This window comes from Oncorhynchus mykiss, chromosome 12 (genome assembly GCF_057628025.1).
Source record: "Oncorhynchus mykiss isolate SJ-2025 chromosome 12, ASM5762802v1, whole genome shotgun sequence".
NCBI classification, from domain to species: domain Eukaryota; kingdom Metazoa; phylum Chordata; class Actinopteri; order Salmoniformes; family Salmonidae; genus Oncorhynchus; species Oncorhynchus mykiss.
In genome coordinates this window covers 27,761,677-27,785,249 of record NC_143033.1, presented here as the reverse complement: position 1 = coordinate 27,785,249, position 23,573 = coordinate 27,761,677, and the positions used below count along the sequence as shown (strand labels likewise).

At 41.0% G+C, this 23,573-nt stretch overlaps 1 protein-coding gene across 1 annotated transcript; it reads right to left on the bottom strand.

Annotated features, from left to right (window-relative positions):
• Window positions 1-8,574: 8,574 nt before the first annotated feature.
• On the bottom strand, window positions 8,575-22,754 carry smarca1 (SWI/SNF related, matrix associated, actin dependent regulator of chromatin, subfamily a, member 1). The gene is made up of 24 exons (XM_021623237.3): window positions 22,504-22,754; window positions 21,602-21,670; window positions 21,088-21,254; window positions 20,786-20,886; window positions 20,217-20,317; window positions 19,318-19,497; window positions 19,036-19,191; window positions 18,771-18,902; window positions 18,154-18,222; window positions 17,496-17,605; window positions 17,135-17,361; window positions 16,537-16,658; window positions 15,931-16,083; window positions 15,590-15,722; window positions 15,029-15,174; window positions 14,814-14,942; window positions 14,400-14,510; window positions 14,024-14,137; window positions 13,313-13,435; window positions 13,017-13,149; window positions 12,730-12,848; window positions 12,010-12,222; window positions 9,485-9,595; window positions 8,575-9,220 (listed from the first exon to the last, which is right to left on the bottom strand). The coding sequence occupies exons 1-24, from the start codon at window positions 22,558-22,560 to the stop codon at window positions 9,152-9,154; spliced, it is 3,045 nt and encodes a 1,014-aa protein (XP_021478912.2). The 5' UTR covers window positions 22,561-22,754; the 3' UTR covers window positions 8,575-9,151.
• Between the last annotated feature and the right edge of the window lie 819 nt (window positions 22,755-23,573).

Here is a 23,573-nt window from a genome sequence, read left to right as displayed (position 1 = left end):
TCTCTTCCATTCTTCTCTGTAGATGGAAGAAAACCAGTGTAGACCTTACCATGAAATGCTTACAAGCCCTTAACCAACAACAAAGTTTCAAGAAAAATGGTTTAAGAAAATATTAACTAAATAAAGTAAACAAAAACAGTAACATAATAAAATAACAATAACAAGATAAAATCTTGTTTCTCATGGTCTGAGTGTCCTTTAGGTGCCTTTTGGCAAACTCCAAGTGGGCTGTCGTGTGCCTTTTACTGAGGAGTGGCTTCCATCTGGCCACTTTACCATAAAGGCTTGATTGGTGGAGTGCTGCAAAGATGGTTGTCCTTCTGAAAGGTTCTCCCATCTCACAGAGGAACTCTGGAGCTCTGTCACAGTCACCTCCTTGACCAAGGCCCTTCTCTCCCGATTGCTCTGTTTGGCCGGGCGGCCAGCTCTAGGAAGTCTTGGTCGTTTCAAACGATCTTCCATTTAAGAATGATGGTGGCCACTGTGTCCCGGAGCTCTTCCAATTCCTTCAACCTCAGGGATACATTTCAAGTCTCATGGCAAAGGGTCTGAATACTTATGTAAATAACTTATTTCAGTTTTGTTAAAAAAAACTCAGGGCTTGGTTTTTGCTCTGACATGCACTGTCAAATTTGGGACGTTATATAAACTGGTGTGTGCTTTTCCCAATCATGTTCAATCAATTGAATTTACCACAGGTGGACTCCTATCCTATTGTAGAAACGTCTCAAGGATGATCAATGGAAACAGGATGCACCTGAGCTAAATTTCAAGTCTCATAGCAAAGGGTCTGAATATAAATAAGGTATTTCAGTTTTGTATTTTTAATACATTTGCAAAAATGTCTAAAAACCTATTTCACTTTGTCATTATGGGGTATTGTGTGTAGATTGATGATGATTTTATGTATTTAATCAATTTTAGAATAAGGCTGTAACGTAACAAAATGTGGAAAAGGTCAAGGGGTCTGAATACTTTCTGAGTGCATTGTAGATTTCCACTGCTCAAAAGTAATGAATCTCAGATGTTTATTACAACACAGAGGGCAGGAAAATGGCAGGTTCAGGGCAGGCAGAGGTTAGTAATCCAAGACAGCATCAATAAGGGAGATCCCGAATAGACAGCCACACCCTCTGCCAGAGACGATAACGGGGATAATCGGTGGCGGTCCGATTGTCGCCTATACCTGGAGGTGGTCTTGAGAATAGTGGATCGGGCTCTCTTCCAAGTACGGCGACAGTGACGGATGAACATCTGGGCCGAGGGTATGCTGAACTCTTCCTTTGCTCAGGGAAGAGCCGGGGCTGATATCCCATGGAACACTTGAAAGGCGAGAGACCAGCCGCCGAGCAGGGAAGGGTGTTACAGGCGTATTCCACTCACACAAGTTGCTGGCTCCAGGTGGTGGGATTGGCGGAGACAAGGCAACGAAGAGCCTTCTCCAGGTCCTGATTGGCTTGCTCTGACTGGCCGTTGGACTGAGGGTGAAAACCGAAGGACAGGCAGAACGCCTTCCAGAACCTGCACGAGAACTGAGGACTGCGATCGGGGACCATGTCCACCGAAAGTCCATGGATCCGGAAGACGTGCTGTACCATGAGCTGGGACATCTCCTTGGCTGAGAGTAACTTGGGATGGGGAATGAAATGGGCGGCTTTGGAAAACCTATCCACCACGGTAAGGATAGTGGTGTTGCCATCTGATGGAGGGAGACCAGTGACGAAGTCCAGGGATATATATGACCAGGAGCAGTGAGGAACAGGGAGTGGTTGAAGGAGGCCAGCCAGAGCTTGCCGCAGGGTCTTATTCTGAGCACACACACGTCAGGAACCATGGCAGGCCACCAAAAACATTGTCGTACAAAGGCAAGGGTCCAATGGGAGCCAGGATGTCAGGCAAGTCTGAAAGTATTAGCCCATTCCAGGACCGGGGAATGGGCAGAGTCTGGGACAAACATCCGGTTAGCCGGGCGCCCCCAGGGAATGCTGCGCCTCACGGACCTGGTTCTCTATACCCCAGACGAGTGCAGCCGCTAGACAAGAGGTAGGGAGGATGGTCTCGGGGTCCGATGGTGTAGCAGCGGTGCTATAGAGGCGTGAGAGTCCATCAGGCTTCACATTCTTGGACCCCGAGTGGTCGGAGATGGTGAAGTTGAACCGAGTGAATAGCAGGGCCCATCGAGCTTGCATAGAGTTGAGGCGTTTGGTGATGCAGAGATATTCCATGTTCTTGTGATCAGTCCACACTATGAGTGGATGTTCCGCTCCCTCTAACCAGTGCCTCCACTCCTTCAATCAAACCCCAGGAAGCATTGCAGCTGCACTCTGGATGTGGGTTGAGGCCAATCCACCACCGCTCTCACCTTGCCAGGATCTATCTGCATATTTCCTGCAGCAATGATGTCTCCTGGGAAGGAGATGGTGGAGCGATGGAATTCGCATCAGCTTTAACAAAAATCTGGTTCTCCAGGAGACGCTGGAGGACCTGTCGGACGTGGAGGACATGTACTTGAGGTAAGTGGGAAAAGACGAGGATATCATCGCGGTAGAAGATCACGAACCGGTTCAACATGTCACGGAGAACATCGTTAACCAGGGCCTGGAACACTGCAGGAGCATTGGTCAGTCCGAATGGCATCACCAGGTATTTGTAGTGCCCGCTAGCCATGTTAAAGGCTGTCTTCCACTCGTCTCCATCCCGTGTCCGCACCAGGTCCAACTTTGAGAAGATAGTAGCCCCCTGGAGAGGCTCGAAAGCCGAGGCGATGGGTGGTAGCTGTCTTCCGCTCGTCTTCTTCCCGTATCCACACCAGATGGTAGGCGTTCCGAAGGTCCAACTTCGAGAAGATAGTAGCCTCCGGGAGAGGCTTGAAAGTCAAGACGATGAGTGGCAGTGGGTAACGGTTCTTAACCGTGATGTCATTAAAGCCCCGGTAGTCGATACACAGGCGCAGGGTTTCACAGACGACTGAAATATAACAAAACAGTTTGACATAGGAATGCGGGATTTTCTGAGTGAAAACAAAATAATTATGTATGCGTTATGAAATTATGAAAAATATTAATAACATTCCACCCATTAAGCCAAAGAGGACGATTTTTGTCATTGACAGCAGGAAAGGGCTACATGATTTGGAATTAAATAGATCAAGTTGAGTAAACGTTAGTTGATCCTGAACATTTGAAGTCAGACGGGTAACTCGTCTTTTTGAGTTTAAACGGTGAGATTGTTTTAGTGAAACAACATTCTTGTATTGTTCTATAAGAAAATGTAAGAATTTCATCCCTAAGCATTTTCAATTTAAATATTATTTCAATCACTTTGGCTGAAACAAGCCATCACAAATCACTCTTGTACAGTATTATTGGAGGCCTGTTGCTAAGAAACAAAATTTGCAGCAGTGCATGCCAGAATACTTACTGCTGTCAAATCCAATGTGGCATACACTAGACTGACAGAGAGAAACCAGCCCACATACAGATCTTGATTTATATGACAATGATTATTATGGACGTCACATTTAAAAAAAAATATGAATGGTGTGTCCAAGTAGATTAAATAAAATACAAATGAGAAAAAAACTATATTTATATTTATTTTAAAATTTAAAGAATAGCACCACTGAACAATTTCAAGCTCTAGTCTAGACATTTCTGTTAGAACCAAGACAGCTAGACAATGATGTGGGCTTGATCTGCCAATGACCATTCACAAAGAGAATTGGAAAACTAAAATCAAAAGTGACATTTTGATAAAACAATATCATACTCCTTCTATTAGGCTACTTTAGAACAACATTATAGAGTCTGAAAATAAAATAATATATAAAACGTTTTCACATGAATATCAAATTGGAATCCATTTCTGGGAATGTGCATGATATTAAAGTGGGACTACAAAAGAATGACTATACCTCCCCAGGGTTTTTGGGACATGAGCAGATCAACCACTTTAATTAAGACAGGAGGACAGTTGCACACTCACCCAGTAGGTATTCAACACCTACTCTGAGATAAACCACTTCAGAGGCCATAAATAAACATTTTGAATCCTGTACTTCAAAATACTGATAATTACAAGCAAACAGTGCAAATACTGTTTCAACGTCACCAGTGACCACTTACTGTAGGTCTGGATCGATCTGTGGCCATTGACCAGGCAGGTCTCTTCAGTTTTCATCTAAATGGATTCTGCGATGGATTTATCTGTTCCGTCCCCTATGTCCTCACCCATGTTACACGATGAAGTCAACCAGCCAGCCATTTTGGTATTTCCACAAGATCTAGGCTACTATAATGTATGTCCACAATAAATTGGAAGTTAGGAATAGGAAAGATTTTAATATTGGATATTCTACATTAGGTATTTAGAAACCTCAATATGTTGACTTGGGTTTTAATTATTCTGTCATCGTAGTAGAGATAAAAGTTACAAAAATAACATTTCACCTGAAAAAACATGATTCATAAGATACTTAGAAATTACTGGTTTGTATATCTACATAAAACTAAAAATCAAAAATAATTTTCTTTCTACCGTATTTTGACATACATTTCATTTCGCTTTGTAGAATAAATCTGAGGAAATGAACAGTGAGTTATGATACATTCTTCCTCCCACCTCAAAAATACATTGTGAGATTGGATTTCCAGCTCATTTAACAGGCAGAAAAAGTGGGAATGCCATACTGGCTCTTGGACTGGGAGTAATTTAGATTGTAATGAGTAATCTAGGCCATGTCCTGCCCCAGGAAGTGGAATCACTGTGTGACTGAATACAGAGGTTAATTCAAGCACCTCTACAGGTGTTGGAGAAAATCAGAGCTCCGCTGCTGCTCTTTAATACAGTAGTCCTTTCCTCAGATCAGAACACATCTGCTGTGAGATTGGATGCAGGGCTCTCTCTTTTAAATAAAGTGACAGGTGACCCAGTTGTTCGCCATGTCCCTGTGCCCATCTAAAAAATGGAGGTCCAGCAGAGCATGTCTGACTTTTTAACAGCGTACGAGAGGTGAAACATTGACAGCTCTCATAAAGCCAGATCGATTTCCAATCAGCAGCGGTGGCCAGATGTGCCTGCACACATGGGGAACAGGGGGAGGACTTATTTAAGTATTTTGGGAGCTGGTCAACAGGTGTACTGTTAGACTTGCTGTGCTAGATAAAAGATAGTATGGCTGTATCACGGGATGTATGTGGTATTTCAATTCGAGGAAGAAGTGAATCACAAGATGCAGGAGGGTTTGGAAGAACGGCGCATGGGTGGGTGGGAAAGCAGATGGAGATGATGAAAAAGTACTTGGCGTTGGCTAAACAATACAATAGAAAGGCAGCAGCAGGCAGTTCTGACAGCAGAACTAACAGTTACACTAAGGCATAGTGGCAAGGCTCTGGGAGACACGCCAGCAGCAGAGAAGGCCACGGGATATTAGGACTGGATGTCAAGTGTTAAAAGAGTAGGAGGAATGGTAAACTGAATTAATTACAGGCTTCAAAGAGACTCTCTATTTCATTGTACTGTATGTCGCTCAGATGGCTGGGTGTCATGTTGATGTCGTCTGTTATGCAACTATATGAATTATATGATAGGCAAAGTGATATACATAGAAACAACATAATGTTTAAAAAAAACACTTAACAACTTGGAAATCAAGTCAGAATTTAGGGTTGCAAAATTTCGGGAACTTTTAATAAATTCCCTGTTTTTTTTTCTTCGAAATCCCAGTTGGAATCAGGAGCGAATAAGCAGGAAATCCGTAATCCTCCAACCAGGATTTCTGGAAAACCAGGCAATATATTGAATGTTCCCAGAATTGTTCAACCCTTGTTAGCATTGCACATCCCATACATCCTACTGTTCTTTCCACAACTAGCAACTTGCATAGTGTACAGAGCTGGGCACAATGGTTCCCTTTTCCCTACAAGGAATAAACAGCCTGTCGCTTTGGGGCATTGTGATAGGGTCATGTGTGAATGTAAATCTGTCAACCACTACCCAGGGCTTTGGCATCTATCATGCATCAAAACGATATGCTGAAGTGATATTAGACTGGGAGGTCATACCGATTGTGTGGACAGAAAAAAGCTCTTCTTAGAGCAACCTAATGAGGTGTATAAATACAAATATAAACAATATTCATCAAAACTGGGTGGGAATGGTATTGATTTCCATTCTGTTGTTCATTTAGTGATTGGTGAGGTGATTTGGTCCAAGTAGGTCACTTTAGTCCTGAAAAGTTTCTGCAGAAAACACTGGAAGACAATTCATGAAACACCTATCATTAGCATTGCTAATTGGGTTGTAAAACAGAATAAAGTAATCTTGCCATATGTAGAACATTGCTCTCTCACCAGACAGCAGTTAGCGCTGTAAAGGGTGTCATCTCTCATAACCTGACTGGCAGCCATCAGGTGATGGAAAATTACTTGGAGACAGGCCAAGTAATTTTGGGCCCCTCTATTACTGGGCCCAACAGCGAGAACAGAAGCTATTATCATGTTCACAGGGTGTTTAGTTGGCCAAATAGAGTCTGAGGGGCAAAATTGTGTCCTCCTCACAGACAGAGCTGATGCCATTTTGACTGGCCAACATATACATAAACTGAGAAAATTGAGTTTAGCATTTTCTACAAACATATGGATTTTTCACATCAGTGTTGTGGCTCAAACAATCAATAAACATATCTCTGTCTATTTTGTATGAATATTGACAATCGGTCCAGGTAAAGATGTTATCTCTTCACCCATAATGTAAATCGTTCCAAAACTACCACAAGGCAAATCCAACTCAAATTTGGCCATTTCACACAATCTACTTTTCTATTGAATAGCGCTAAATTGGTATGAAATGTGTAATTTCAGATGAAAGTTCACACTTTGATACAACTATTGTGAAAAATGTAGATGAATACTATCTTTGGAAAAGTAAATTACAAACTCACGGTCAATAATATCATTGTCAACACACAAATTCTCTTTGTGACTGAGAATTATCTCTGAGTACAAATCTACAGGGACAAGAACTAAGTAAACTTGAAAACATCACCTTTCTAACTTGTCTTGAGCTGTTTCATCAGCCCAGTCTCACCTGGGAAACACAGTGAAAGAGCCAGGAAATTCAAGAGTTTGTTTTTGCTTCCCTTTCTTTGAAAGTTTTTTCTCCTTTGTTTCTGATGGCAATCTCAGAGGGCCTTATTATTTCTTAATTATAGATAGGCTGGCTCTACGATTTGGGACAGTTTTATGAGGGCTGTCATGCATCATGGCTCCCTTCTCTCACCGAGCATTTATAAGACAACAGTTCACCTTGGGCTATTCTCTAGGACAACAGAATGACTCTCACTCTTTAACTAAGGGAATCAGATGCATCAGCACAAAGAAATTACTATTTGACACATTGTCAGTGTATCACACAATGGTTGTCTTTCTTTTAGATGATACAGTAGCCCAGTGTAATATTTTATTGATTGACAATGCACCCAAACATAAGACACACAACTACAATATTCCTATTCAGCATTAATGCATCTTATGTAGTTTAGTCTGCTAAAATAGGCTTACTGTTGTCACCAGTCACAATTGAAATTGTGTATAGCAACTACAATAACTGACACAAACTAAAGCTCCTAATTAGTGCAGGATTTAAATAAATACATTTTTGAAACGACAAATGAGAACATCACTGTTAACTGATAATTAGATAATCCATGCATTAGGAAGGAAGTAACATTGTTAACATTTATCACACCTGAGTGATCATCATATGTTAATTATAACTAGACTACATGTAGCTCCACAAAATACTTTTTGAAGCTCTGGCAGAAGACACCTTATGCAAGCTACTGAGATTCACATTCAGTTTCCCTACAGTTGTTTGTAAGTTTGTTAGTTAAATTGCAGGGGCTAATATCGCAGTCTCCATCAGATCATGTTAACGCAGTCTCAGTGTTTACACTCTCTGAAGCAGCAATTCTATTTAAATTGGATTAACGGTATGTGTGTGCTTTTTGAAAACAATAATACAAATTTTAAAAACGAGTTGAGTTGGTTCAAGGGAAAGATCAACATGACTGCAGGGTGGTTTGCAATATAAGGGGTTTCTTAACAGGTTATTTAAATGACACGATGAATATAGTTTACTCTCAGACTAGTCCACTGCGTTAACGCCACCTTTTATTCTAGGACAGCGTTAAAATGCCCCCATGTGGACATACAGTGTAACTTCATCCTTATTAAGAATTGGGCCATGGAGGCACGGAGAGTTCCTCCCAATGACACATGAGCAGCTTAAATTCAACCTCATTGCTCAGTGAAGATTATTAATGCTCTAGAACTTGTTAAAAGGGGAACTACACACATTTTATGCCTACAAAAATGGGGGTCCAACGTGCTATCACAGTCAGTGCCAAATACAACATACAGTAAGTTGGTACTAGGTAGTGCTTTTGTAATGCTATCTGTTACTGTTGGGTTCACAGCGTCCTTTACATTAGTTTAGTGATTTTAATATAATGTAGGAGGATTTTGTGAGACCTATCAAAATAGTTACGTGCAAAAAATGTCAACTACTATATAATTAAGGTTGGATTTTGTTTAATAAGTGAACTCACACATAAGAAAATACAACAGGGAAAAGCGAAAAACAACAATCACTTTTTGTTCAAATACCAACACAGCTTAAAAGGATAAATGAAATTAAACTCAGTATAAAAAGAGCTTAGGACATGTGCAAAGCAATAGGTTATATAAAGTGCATAAGGGGAACCACTTAATGAAGCATAATAACAATGTGTCAAACACATAGCTTGAACAACAGCCATCGTTATTTCACCACCAATTACACAAGACATGAGACAACAATCAAAACAAATCCGTACATACGTATATAGCATGTTGAGTTGAAAAGTGCATCAAACACTTGCAAAAACAGCAATACAAAATGTCTTAAAAATGAGAAACCACTCACTTCCACAGAAATTACTACAGCTATTGAATGTTGTGTTTGTATTTTTTTGTGTGGGTGATTAATGCTGTTTGTTCATGATGGGCCGAATCCTAATTTGAGATCTGTGTGCATAAATCAAATTATCGAATTACTTATCTTTCAAGTTAGGATTGGGCCTGATGGGAGCTACATTAGTTCAATGACGTCTTCAGGCTCTGGCTTTCTTCTCTTTACGTCCTGTGGCTTCTGATGACGCATCTGCCTTCCTTTTGTGAGCCTGACAGAATCAAATCAATGACATGTCTACTTGTAAATGTTACAATGTATGTAATCACTGAAATATTAATATTCTAACACGAGTATTGACACATTTTTCATGGTAACATGGTTTGGAATCCTCAAGATGGTTAGCCAATATGTCATTTTCTTCCCACAAAATGTTTATCCCAAAAACAAAACCACTGGTTGTGTGTTTATGGTTAAACCCATTCTGTACCTTAAAATCTGTATATGATTGTTTTGAAACAGTAAGATCAATTACCATCTGGCTTTTTGTGGTCCTTTTCTTCTTTTCAGCACGTTCCTTTTCCTCAATCTCCATATTTTCTTTTTCGATGAGGGAGATGAGAGTGTTACAGCGTCGCTGAAGTTCCTGGGGGAAGAAGAGGAAAGTGTTTGTAGAGAAAACAAAACCATAGTACAATGGATGTCTGATGTTCCTCTCGGTTAGCCAGTCTGTTTGAAGCAAACATTTTTTTTCATATTTATTCATTATTCTCCTTGTGTGGTTATTACAGCTTTTGTTCATAATATTGACATTTTAATAACCAAAACAGTTCATGTAACATACCACTTTGTCAAAAACACAAAGTAATGATAAATAACCCCAGAGAGGTAACCCAGCAAACAGGGGATGTCCGGAGGACATTTGGCGATGTTCCCAATAACCCCAGAGAGGTAACCTAGCAAAGAGGGTACGTCCTGAGGACATTTGGCGATGTTCCCAATAACCCCAGAGAGGTAACCCAGCAGGGGACGTCCGGAGGACATTTGGCGATGTTCCCAATAACCCCAGAGAGGTAACCTAGCAAAGAGGGTACGTCCTGAGGACATTTGTCAATGTTCCCATTTGGTCCCTTAAGGGTTTCCGCATGACGTTATCCCACTGACGTTCCGAGCACATTCTAAGAACATTACGTGATGGTCCCAAGGGACCATGCTCTGGGGGACCATTCTATAGTTCCCGGTTTGACACAGGGATATTTTTAAGATGTTCTTGGGACATTGTGTTATGGTCTCCTGAAGGTCACCTGAACGTTCTTGGGACATTGTGTCGCGGTTCCCTGGAGGTTTTGCCTAGTTCTGGTTTGTACTGTCCCCGAGAAAATGTTTAGGACATTCTTGGGATGTTGTGTCATCGTCCTCTTAAGGTTCCCTAGACATTCATGGGACGTTGTGTCCAGGCCCTCTGGAGGTTTTTGTTACGTGATGATGGTATGGGGGTTTTAAAGTAAGTGGGACGCTGTTCAGCTAAAATTGTGTAAAAAATCTTCAATCAACAAGAATATGATTACATTTGACATGATCACTAGTAACTTTTCAATATGACCCCAACTGGGATTTGAACTCTCAACCTCTGGATTTGGGGTATGCTGATCTTCCTGCTGCGCCGCAAAGTCGGTAGAATTTCAGAAGTCCCCTACACATTCAATACCTATAATAAATCTCTGCATTTAGCAGGCGACTGCTATTTTAGTTATCAGTTAATCTGACTATTCTCTCATTGATTTCACTGACTTATTTCAGTGATTTGAGATTTTCAGTACACAGTAAGTAGTCTGATGTTGGTGGGGCATATTATTCTGTTTTTATGTTACTCCTGAATCCCTATGATAAATATAATAGTTTTTCTTCGGTGTATTTTTAACAGAGCTGAGATTTACTTTGAAATCGAAGTGAAACCAGTCATTGATACTGACATGGCGTAGCAGGAAGAGTAGAATGCTGTGAACCAAGAGGTTGTCAGTTCAAAGCCCAGGTGAGGACATGTTAAATAATAATTATTGTATGAATATACATAATGTAATCATGCATGTCAAATATGTAAGTTAAAAGCACTGTTTATGTGTGGGTGTCCCTAGCATTGCTAAAAGACAAAGAGCTGAGACTGTATCAGTGGTTCACCAATCAGGGCCTTGATAGGCTTGGCAACTGTAACAAGACGTGTCATTACTTATATTTGTTTTTGAGGGGGGGGGGGGGGGGAAACCGGGAACTAGACAAAAACCTCCAGGGGACCATGACGCAACGTCCTGATGACTTCAGCTGACCACTTTGTGATGTCCTGGGGACGTCCTAACGGCTCAATATTGTTTGCAAGGAAGTGTCTATGTATGCGTGAACCTGAACAATAGTCTTTCCTCCCATGAATTCCCATCCATCTCAACTTGTAAATAAGGGCCACATTGAAACAAATACAATTCTATATTCAACCATACCTATTATAGATAATGTGAGAGGAAAGCAAACAAGATTGTCTCTGAACTCACTGCAAAGTCTATAATAAAAGTAATAAAACAAGTTTTTATGATGGTCCAGAGACAGCGAAGGAGGACACCAAAGCCTCATTTACACCTTGCATTAACATGTACGTTTCCTGATCTGATTAATATGATCCAATCACTATGTGATCAAGGTTTGTCGCGTCAACACATTGTACTAAAATGTGTCTCTTATCCGTCCACTGTATCCACATTGTGACCAGATTAGCTGGCGCCTCCATGTATGCAAATGATTTGACATACTATTTGAAATAATATAAATTGTTAAAAAATTCCAGATGCCATAAGTCAATGGTGCTACATGTCAAATATTTTAAAAGCTGGTATAATGATGATCAAGACAAAAGGTGCATGTTAGCACTAGGGGCTTAAGACACTATAACTGGGTTCATGAACTATCCCAGAGGCAGCCCAGGTGTCATCTCAAATACTGTAAGTGTCCCCATGTTTGCTCACCCAAGACTTCTGTAACATAGATAGTCAAACTGTTCAAGACATATTGTACCATGGCAGTTCGGGACTTGATGAACCAGTCGAATCTGAACTGGGGAGCATTCCGGACACACTGTCGGAGTTCTTCATAAACATTCTCCTTGTCAAAGCCCATCTTGTGGAGCATACAGATCAGGAACCTGTCCTCCTCCTCCGTGTAGTTCTTCCCTTTATTGGTGCCATACTGAATCCTCAACTGGTGGAATGGGGCCTTGTATCTCGCAATCTGAAACGATCAAAACAACATTTCCATTTAGTCAATTTGAAAATAATAAGTCATCTTGGAGCATACTCAAATAAAGGTTCATAGTAGTACATTTAAATATGTCATTTCCAGAGTATCTACCATAGGAAATACAGTGGCCTCCGTAATTATTGGGACAGTGAACCATTTTTTTGGCTCTATACTTCAAAAGTTTGGATTTCAAATCAAACAATGACTATGGAGGTTAAAGTGCAGACTGTCAGCATTAATTTGACGGTATTTCCATCCAAATTACAGCACTTTTTGTACATAGTCCCTCCATTTTAGGGGAGTAAAAGTATTGGGACAAATTCACTTACATGTGTATTAAAGTAGTAAAAGTTAAGTATTTGTTCCCATATTCATAGTACGCAATGACTACATTAAGCTTGTGACTCTGGAAATTGTGGATGCATTGGCTGTTTGTTTTGGTTGTATTTCAGATGTTTTTGTGCCCAATAGAAATGAGTAAAAAGTAGAGTAGTTGACCTTTGCATCCAGCGCCTTCTTAATGCTGATCCTCCTCTGGATACGGGCTTCGCCACGCTCCATCTGAGCCATGATCTTTTCAATATCCTGGAGTTCATTGCACCGCTCCCAGAAAATGGCTTGAAAATAAAACAAGAACATGTGTGAAAGGACTCGTGTGGCGCATAAAAAAGTTATAATCTGTAATAACCATGGTTATTTAAAACAGATTCAAGAATGTGTCTAAAGGAAACACAATTATAATGGAATAAATATGAGGATGATTCTGATGAAGACCGGTATTTTACCAGAATATTCAATGACTTCCTCAGGGTTTTTCCCCTCGACTTCCCGAGCAATGCTGTCGATGTCATCACGGCCATATTTCTCATTGGCTTTAATGAACTGATTGAAATCTCGCTTGTTCCAACTTGTGAACCCCTGTGAAACAACATTCACCACAAACACAGCACTTGCTTAGATAAAAGCTTTAGAATGTCCAATAACATGGCACTTTTTGTGACAAACAAATAGGGATCTTACTTACTAAAATAATTTATGCAGGAATCTAGAAAGTTGTGTCTCGCCTAGCACCCTGCAGTACCTGTGTGAGAAGTTTCTCCTTCTCCTCAGTCTCCTCGGGACTGAGGGGCCCCGCCTCGTCAATCTTCCTCTGCTCCTCCTTCTGCACCTGGGCAGCGTTGGGAATGTCAGGGCTCCTGGGGACCTGCAGCGGCACAGGGGAGAGAACAGACACACAGCTCCTATTAGAGACAGCTCCAATGAGACATAACACTGAACAGCTCCGTCTCTCGCTACGAGGCAAGAGACTGCTAAGGCTGGGTGAAGCGATAGACAGGCCTGTTGGGGAACCAGACTAACTGAACAGATGTACCCTGGGATCAGGTGGCATAGGGGGAATGTGTGTGTGTGTTCTGTGGTTCTGGCACCATGGAGGAGCACAAGCTCCAATCTGTCTCAGTTCAGCAGCCTGCCCTGGCAGTGAGTGCCTCGGCACAGCGAAGCACTTGGGATGCTGCTCACAAATGTCAGAGTTGAGACACACTTCTATGGACTCTATCCACCACTCCCATGTGTAACATGTTGGCTGTGTGAAAGCCCAAACCAACAGATTTCAAAATGTTGTTTTTTAAATATTGAACTTTGTAAATTGTTTCAGTAAAATAGAACCAGCAAGACGTGGAAACAAAAATACATTACTATAAACGGCCAAGCTTAAAGCTACTGTACATAAGATAACATATGCGCACTTTCTTTATCTATCAGACAACGAACTTAACTACAGCTCTCTTACCTTGTAGCCTATAGTCTTCCTGTAATAAAGGATCTCCATCTCCAGCAGCTCAAACAGGCGAGGAGGAAAGAACTGGAAGTCCTGGATGTTGGGCTGTTTGGGGGGACGTGGGGCCTGAAATACATTCATCATTATTAATCATGTTCTGGTGAGCAAGATTAACATGTACGCCACTTCCATGGACATTTTTCTGACCTGACTGGCCATCATTATTTGGAAGAATGGGGAAACAAGACGAAGGATTGACTACTGACTAGCAACTCACCCATGAACAAGGGGGCAGCCCTTGAATAAGCATGTTGTTTATAAGCAGGGATACAAAGCAAGGCGGCAGCCCTTGAAGTTTCTGTGTGCTTAATCTGTGAGTGGGCGTTACCTTGGGGGCTCGAGGTTCACTGACACGCAGGGCTTCTCTGAAGTAGGCATCCACCGCATAGTTGGCTTTCCTCTCTCTTTTAGGAGGCTCAATCCATTCCATCATACTCAGCTACAAAACAAGGCCAGGTCATGACTCACAAGGGGAATCAAGTCAGTATACGGTATATGATGCACACCTCATTTTATGGTTATGGTGGTTTCATAAAGTTTATGTCATAAGCATGTATGAATAGCATACTCTGTATGTCATATCTACCTCTTTCACACAGTATTCACAAAGTTCAATAACTGAAATGAAATTAAACCTGAGGCACAAGGGAACGAGCTAATCTAAGTACAGTATCATCTCAAGTGTCTCTTTGTTGCTATTAACAGGTCAAGAGCCATGACAAAGCATGTAGTAATGTGATACCTTTTGCTTCTCTCTGTAGTCCTCCCCTTCAAAGTTGTAGAGGCTGGTCTCTGCTCCTCCTGTGTCCACAGTGAAGTTCCTGAGGGAGCTTTCTCCCAGAGACTCCATGCGCTCGTTCATCTCAGCTGTCTAGGACAGGTCAAAAGGACAGGTCAGCACAGAGAACCAAACAGCCAGTCTGTCAACCAAACACTATGTGCTGTTCCCTCACTCACCTTCTTTGCCCCCCTCTCTAAGATAGTGTTGATGTCTTCATCTGTGAGCTCATTGTCTTTGGAGGCGAAGACGTGAGTGGCCCCATGCCTGATCATCTGCAGCATCTCATCTTTCCCCAGTTTGTTGGACTGCTCCATCAGCCTCCCTGGAAAGTTGAAAGATGTGAGAAGTAGTTGGGGTGTGGGACTGAATGTACCCTGCAGCAGCCTCTTACATTCATGTCTCATGGTCTAGATCCTTCTGTAAACTGATAGTAGTATCTGTATCACAGGAGGCTACTGAGGGGAGGACGGTTCATAATAATGGCTGGAATGGAGCGAATGGAAACCATGTGCTTGCTGTATTTGATGCCATTTCACTCACTCCGCTCCAGGCATTACCACAAGCGTGTCCTCCCCAGTTAAGGTGCCACCAACCTTGTGTGATCTGCATACATGCATGCATTTGGTATCATTTTGTCCCAAGCCTAACCAAGGTCTGTCTGTCTTACCTGTCCCAAAGACCATTGCTTAACATGTAATGACAAACCATGAAGTTGGAATCAAAAACATGCTGAATACCTTGTTGTATAACTATGGAGTCTAGCCTCAACTTCATCTCAGCTCTTTCTACAATCCTCTCTTCGACTGTATTATCAGTGATGAGGCGGAACACACGCACTGGTTTCTTCTGACCAATCCTATGAGCCCTGTCCTAGAGAAGCAAAAACAAACACACCGATTGCCTCAGTTGATGAGGTGTCTATTTCTTTGAACTACAAGCCAGTGTTATAAATTAACATTACTAGTATTTTTGTATGCATGACATAGAATTGCACACTAAATGACTAATACTTACTTTTCCAAACACTTAATATAAAGATGTACATTTCCAAGGAAGCCACAAATGAAATGTTTCTCACCATTGCTTGCAGGTCCACTTGAGGGTTCCAGTCAGAGTCATACAGGATGACGACGTCTGCAGTTGCCAGGTTAATGCCCAGACCTCCAGCTCTGGTGCTCAACATGAAAATGAACTTGCTGCTGTTTTCAGCATTGTAGGCCTCTATGGCGTCCTAGAAACACGGCCATAAAGCAGGGGTGTCAAACTCATTCCATGGTGGGCCTAGTGTCTGCAGGTTTAATTTTTTCCTCATAATTAAGACCTAGACAACCAGGTGAGGGGAGTTCCTTACTAATTAGAGACCTTTTTTAATCAATCAAGTACAAGGGAGGAGCGAAAACCCGCAGACACTCGGCCCTCCGTGGAATGAGTTTGACACCTGTGCCAAAAAAAATTAGGCAGACAATGTCTAAAATATCAGTTTTTATGTAGTTGAAGTAGACACTTTACACATTAGAGCAAACATTTTTACAAGCAGGGTCAGTACGAGCACGGTAGACAAAGTAGTGGCTTAAACTAAAGTCCATGGTTGATTTGATACTGTTCCACTATAGCTCCTTATGGTTTCCATGGGAGCCTGTGTTGTGGCCAATGAGGCCTCATCAGCTGAAGTCATGCTCCGTACCTGTCTGGCTTCGTGTGGAGTGTTTCCATCTAGACGGCAGTACTCATAACCTCTCCACATGCAGTAGTCCTCAAGGATGTCAAGGACCCTGGTCATCTGGCTGAAGATGAGGACTCTAGACCCTGGCAACCAATGAGACAAAACATAGTCATTCCATTAGAGAGCAGAACAGCATACATACACTATCAGGTCACATAGCTCAAATGCAATCTCCAAAGAGAGAAAATTATTCATAGGGTTTCTTGCATGGCAGGAAGGTTTGATTCATCTCATTCTAAATGAGCATGGCTGATTTGAGAGTCAAATGAACCTTTCTCATCAAGAAAACTTCGCAAGAAAATGATAAATTCTACATGTGAATCCTGATATCCTTCAACAGTACGCAATCTTTTGAGCCTGCGTCCTCTGAGGTTGTCCTTGCCTTTTCAAGACCATTATGTTCTTCCATTTATCAGAGTTTGCATAGACAACCTATTGCATAGTCTGTTACAACTGCAAATGTACAGTGACAACCACAGATCTCTTTGAGATAAACACATCAAATATACATAAAGATGGGATAAACTACAGTAAAATCCTTGAATGATGGGTGTATCACCTTGTTCCTGGACTTTGGGCAGCAGTTTATCCAGGGCCACCATCTTGCCACTGTTGGTGACCAAGTGACTGTCGGTAGTGTAGGGGGGCCCGGGCTCGGCCCCGTCAAACAGGTATGGGTGGTTGCAGCACTTCCGCAGTTGCATCAAGATATTCAACAGACGCATCTTGTCTGTTTTTCCAGAAGAATTGAGGATGTCAATGTCTTTCATCAGAATTCGTGTGTACCTAACAAAAATAGAACAACAAAACCTTTTTTAATTTGAAATTATTTTGGAAAGAATTTAATTAGTAGAAATGTTGAACCAACACAAGCTATGGGCAACACTGGGAAGGACAAAGTATTTGAACCAAAAACATACCATTCTCGCTGCATCTTACTCAGTCCGAGGTAAATCTTCACCTCTTTTTTGGGAGGCAGGTTTTTCTCCACTTCAGCTTTTATCCGACGCAGAAGGAAAGGCCTTAGCACCTGAACAAACATCACGTTACACACAAGAAGGAAAGGCCTCAGAACCTACTAGAGCCTGACATATATGTATGTTTATTTGGGTCCAATACCGATTCCAATTTTTGGGGGGTTAAAACTTACCGATACCGATTTATCTACCAATATACTGTTTCACAGCAGCAAAATTTCATTTCCTTACTCTGATTTCTCATAAATTGCCATCCAAAAGAGCAATTGTTCAACAAATATGCTTCAAATGTTAAATAATGACATCATGAGAAGTGTTCAGATCAGCACGACATTCCCTTTTTTCATCCTATTTATTGAATATCGTTTATTAGTGGAATTATCAGCTGATATCGATATAGCGTTTAAAAGGCCAATATCGGATGATAATATCAGTGAACCGATATAATCGGTCGGGCTCTATAACAAACAGCACATTAACAAGGCAAATACTTTTCTAACTAAATACATTTTATTATCCATCTCTTAACACAACAGAATAATAGATAAGGAGAATTCTGCAGTAATCTCTGAGAGTAATGGAAATGTGAAACACAGCTTACCGCATGCAGACGCTCCACCAGCTTCTGGTCCCCCAGACAGTTGTTGGTGTCAAACCAAGAATCAAAGTCCTGAGAATATAAGGAACATTTTCCTTTTGTTTTCAACAAGTAAAGATTTTCCATGAAAGTGCAAAATATAATTTTGAGAGAGTAAAGATGATTCTGCTTTGGCTTCATTTGCAGAGGGGAATGTGTTAGAGAAAGGACAGGATACATATGATAAGCTACAGCTTGTGGGGGTGAGGGATCCCAGACAAACTTGGAGGAACTGACAACAGAACAGAGCAGTGCCTGAGGGGGAGGCCTGTGCTCGGGGCTACCTTTCCCTCTCTGACACATCATGGAAAGACAAGAAGCATGTCAGGTGGGGCTGAGGACTTCCGTGATTGACAGATGTTCATTGAAACTAGGTGGTATAAAATGGAACAACAAAAAACAGTAAGTTACTGCTGGAGGGTCTTTTGACACAAAACAACAAAATAATGCAGTTCATTTTGCCTGGAGCGATATGATTTTATTTTCTTCCTCCATTTAGCATTCCAGTCACATTCATCTAAAGGAGAGGAATATCCCTACTAGAGAAATAAATGGAGAGAACAGACAGAGGTAGCACTCACATTGGCAGAGTTGAAGACATCAGGCAGCAGGAAGTTGAGGAGTGACCACAGCTCATGGAGATTGTTCTGCAGAGGTGTTCCAGTCAGGAGGAGACGGTTGGTGGTTTTGAACTCACGGACAATCTCTGAGAGCTGACAACACCGGACAGATGTTAAGATTACATAAATATCATTCAAAAATAAATTATTGGCCAGAGTTTAATTAATTGAAAAGTAGAAAGAAAAGCTTGGTTCAGACCACAATTATTTTCATTCGAGTACATACCTTGGACTTCTCATTTTTTATCCTGTGAGCTTCGTCGATGACAAGGTATCTCCAGTTGAACTTCTTGAAGACCGATTTTTCTCTGATGACCATCTCATAGGATGTGACACAAACATCCCATTCCCCTGGCATCATGACATCGCGGATGAACGCCGCCTAGCCAATAAGGAGAACATTTGTCAAAGGAGTCATCTGTGGTCTTGGTTAGCTTCCCACTTGATAATGCTTTATAAGAGGACACATTTTCAATCAGTGTCAATCAAGAGAAAAAACAGGACATACTCTTGCATCCTTGTCCCCAATAAGACAGACAGCCTTCAGGGTTGGTACCCAGCGTTTGAACTCATTCATCCAGTTGTGTAGCGTTGATTTGGGAACCAGAACCATGTGGGGGCCTGGAATGTTCCTGTAGTGCTTCAGGTATCCCAGCAATGCAATGGTTTGGAGGGTCTTCCCTAAGCCCTGTTGTCAACACACAATTATAAAGTAGGTAGTTCGAGTCCTGAATGCTGATTGGCTGACAGCCGTATTAAATCAGATTGTATACCACGGGTATGACAAAGCATTTAATTTTACTGCTCTAATTACGTTGGTAACCAGTTTATAATAGCAATAAGGCACCCCAGGGGTTTGTGGTATATGGCCAATATACCACGACTAAGGGTTGTATCCAGTCACTCCTCGTTTCGTCGTGCTTAAGAACAGCCCTTAGCCGTGGTATATTGGCCATATACCACACCCCATCGTGCCTTATTGCTTAATTAAAAAGTGGGTGGTTCGAGCCCTGAATGCTGATTTGGCTGACAGCCGAGGTATATCAGATCATATATCACATGTATGACAAAACATTTATTTTTAGTATTCTTATTAAATTGGTAACCAGTTTAAAATAGCAATAAGGCACCTCAGGGGTTTGTGATATATGGTCAATATACCACGGCTAAGGGCAGTATCCAGCACTCAGCGTTGCATCTCCCTTAGTCGTGGTATATTGGCCATATATCACACCCCCTCGGGCCTTATTGCTTAAATAAACAACCTGTCATACACAGCTTGACTCACAACTAGTGGCACTTACTTACATTTGGATATAGATATAATATACATATTTATCTCAATATAAGGCTCTGGCACTTAAACATAAACTATTGTTAATTGCATGTTTAAGGTACAGTCGTTACCATTTCGTCAGCCAGAATTCCATTAATGCCATTTTCATAAAGGGAGATCATCCAGTTGAGACCTCTGACTTGATAATCTCTCAGCTCTCCATTTTTCACATCTAGAAAATAAAATAGGTTATGTCAGTAGCCCTTTCCTGCAGTCAATGACCAAAAGCACCCACTAAAAATACAATGAAGATCCTGTGTTTCTATGTCAAACAGTTTTGTTATATTTCAGTCTTCTGTGATGTATATAAAGTGTAATATTGGGATGCAAATTCAAAATGGAATACATTTCAACTCTATATCTGACATGGTACCCACAACCATCAATGTGTGTGAGGTGTATATTTTTGCATCAAATAATATTTGTTTAAGACTACCAAAAATCACTCTGTAAAAAAAAGGAAATTATATTTGTATCCATCGTCAGCTATTCTCAAATGGGAGCTAATTAGGATTATAGGTATAGACCTGATAGAATACAACACTGAGTTACACCTGCTACTGTTCATTGTACACAGAGAGCGTTCATTGTACACAGAGAGCGTTAACATTAGCATTTAAGCTATATGAAAACATCGTACAGGATGGGGACTCTTCAAAGCGAACCAAGACGTTAGCTGCCTTCCTGCTCTCAGATAACAACTCCTCATCTTCTTCTTGTTCCGTGCGTCGGTGGCGGTTACTGTAAAAAACACAGGAGGCAGACAAATAGTTTGTAAAAAATAATGATATCTGGTTTTGGTACAATGGTAAACAGATTGTATTGTTTATTATTTCATGGTTTATTGACCAAAATAGCTTGTTTATTTAAAATAACAGACCTGTCAATTCAAAAACATACAAATAATGTCAGGACTCTTAAAACAAGTCAGCAGTCACATACTCTCCAACAGAGAGGAGATTTTGTTTCTCATCCTGTTTAACGCGAGGTCTTCCAGGTTTCACTTTCAGGGGTGAAGTAGGAGACTTCTGAGATGCAGGCTGGATGAAGTGGGCAAAGAGTTCTGTTTGCTTGAGCAGAAACTCAAACCGGTTCGCTCTATCTGTTTTCTAAAAGACAGGGAGAAAATAAAAAGTTAAACCAACAGGTTCTGTTTTACTAGTAAGGATATGAGATCAATGTTATGCTAAACTGTCATTTTGCCATTCACTTTCCCTATTCACTGCAATTCCAAACATTTACCACAGTGGGGAGCCCATTGCAAAAGTTGGAGAAAAATAAATGATGAAAAATAAACATATCAAATATCTGGCACAGAATTCAACCAAGATGTGACTACTCTTGTGTGACGTGATAATCCCTAGAGTAATATGTCTTGCAAATGAATCTTAAAATCGCAAATTAATCCTATTTAGATATCTATAAAGAATGTTTGTGAGAAAGCAATTTGTCTCACCCTTTTCTCCTCATACTCTGGATCCAACTCCCCCTCCGCCTTGGGCACAGCCTTCAGAGGTGGCTTCAGCTGAAACACAGTAGACTACTTTATTACATTCTCAACGTACTGTACATATTTATGATTTGGTAACATTCAATCAATGTAATGTGCAATTTAAAACAATTAAATGTTCTATTTCAGTGGGCCTTATTAAGGGAATTTGTTGTGTATTGTATAGAATTTCCTCTGAATTCATGCAAAATTATTCTACATATTGAATGATTATGGCTTTGGTTGCAAGTTGGCTTCATGTGACGCTTGTGCAATCAATTTTGTGCACGTTCACATATTGTGTGCTCAAAATGTATTATAAAATGTGCAAAAAGTTATGCCTTCTGAAGTTCAAGCATTTCGCTTCACCTTTAATGTTAGGATACTCTTCATAAAACGTATTACATAGCTACTGTAGCTAGCTATAGCCAACTCGACAGTCCACAAAACACAACAGCCAGTGTTGAAATTGACAGCTGATTTGCTTGAGGCTGCTCGTGCTGCGTGTGTTGTGCTGCCTGGGCTGAGTGAGATACACAGCAAGCTACTACTATACAGTCAGAGGCTCGGTCTGGGACTAAAAAGCTTGTCACACTGGTTACAAATTGGCAGCATTTATAGAAGTCTACGGGAATACTGGCTAAATGTCTATGAACTGCACGACGAAACCCATTGTTATGTTTGCTGGCCAGCCCAGCGTCTGACCTGGTAGCTAGCTACCTAACATCTGTAAGAGAGCTATGCAGATGTGCAAGCCTCCTTCCCGCCATGTTCCCCCCAATTGAACAAAACTGCAAACTTCTAGCAACCTAACAGTACAGTGCATCTCATATTTCTGGAAAAGAAGATGTCTGCTTTTAAATGCTCACCTCTTCTTCTTCGGGTACAGGCTCTCTGGAAGTTGAAGGAATCTCTTCATCTGACATTCTGTGGACTCGGTTTTTATCATGAGTTATTTTAGACCAGACTGTGTAAGTTATACATGGCAAAAAGGCTAGCTACGTCATTAGATAGACTGTACATTGTGAGCATACGCCCCCTTCATAATATCTCGCGAGTATATATCATTGAAATACCGCGATAACACCGTGTACGCCACTAGAACGTTCGAAATAATATTGGTAGCCCTGTTTCATTTCAGCAATAAGGCATGAGGGGGGTGGCCAATATACCACGGCTAAGCACTGTTCTTATGCACGATGCAACCCAGAGTGCATAAATACAGCCCTTAGCCATGGTATATTGGCCATATACCACAAACCCCAGAGGTGACTTATTGCCATTATAAACTCGTTATCAACGTAATTAGAGCAGTAAAAATCATGTTTTGTCATACCCGTAGTACAACGTCTGATATACCACGTCTGTCAGCCAATCTGCATTCAGGGCTCTAACCACCCAGTTTATAATGTAATTTATAAACTTGGTGGTTTGATCCCTGAATGCTGACGGGTATGACAAAACATTTATTTGTTTATAAGTAAGCAATCCTATGGTAACAAAAACATAAACAATTAAGTAAAAGGACCTGCTTTTCTTTCTTTCTCGGGTTGTTATTGTAAAACCTCATTACAGTTTATAAGCCATATTCTTCAAAATCAAGTGGTGTATTTCATTTGTTGAAAGGAGGCCTGCTGCATATCTACCACAAGATGGCGATCAGGGACAAGCATTTATAACTGTCTCGTTCACCAGCCGTAGGCAAGCTAGGCAAGCTAGACCATTTAATTTATATATTTTCAAAACAATATTCTTCAGCCATAAATCACATGGCCTTAGACCAACATAACCTTTTTTTGGGGGGGGGGATTCCAAATTACAGCAAGATATCTCTTTGCAAAATTAACCTTTATCAATACATTTATGCTCTAGTTTCTTCATTTCCCCCTACAACTAGCCTACTGTACAAAACGTTTTAGGTTTCAAAGCCACTATATAT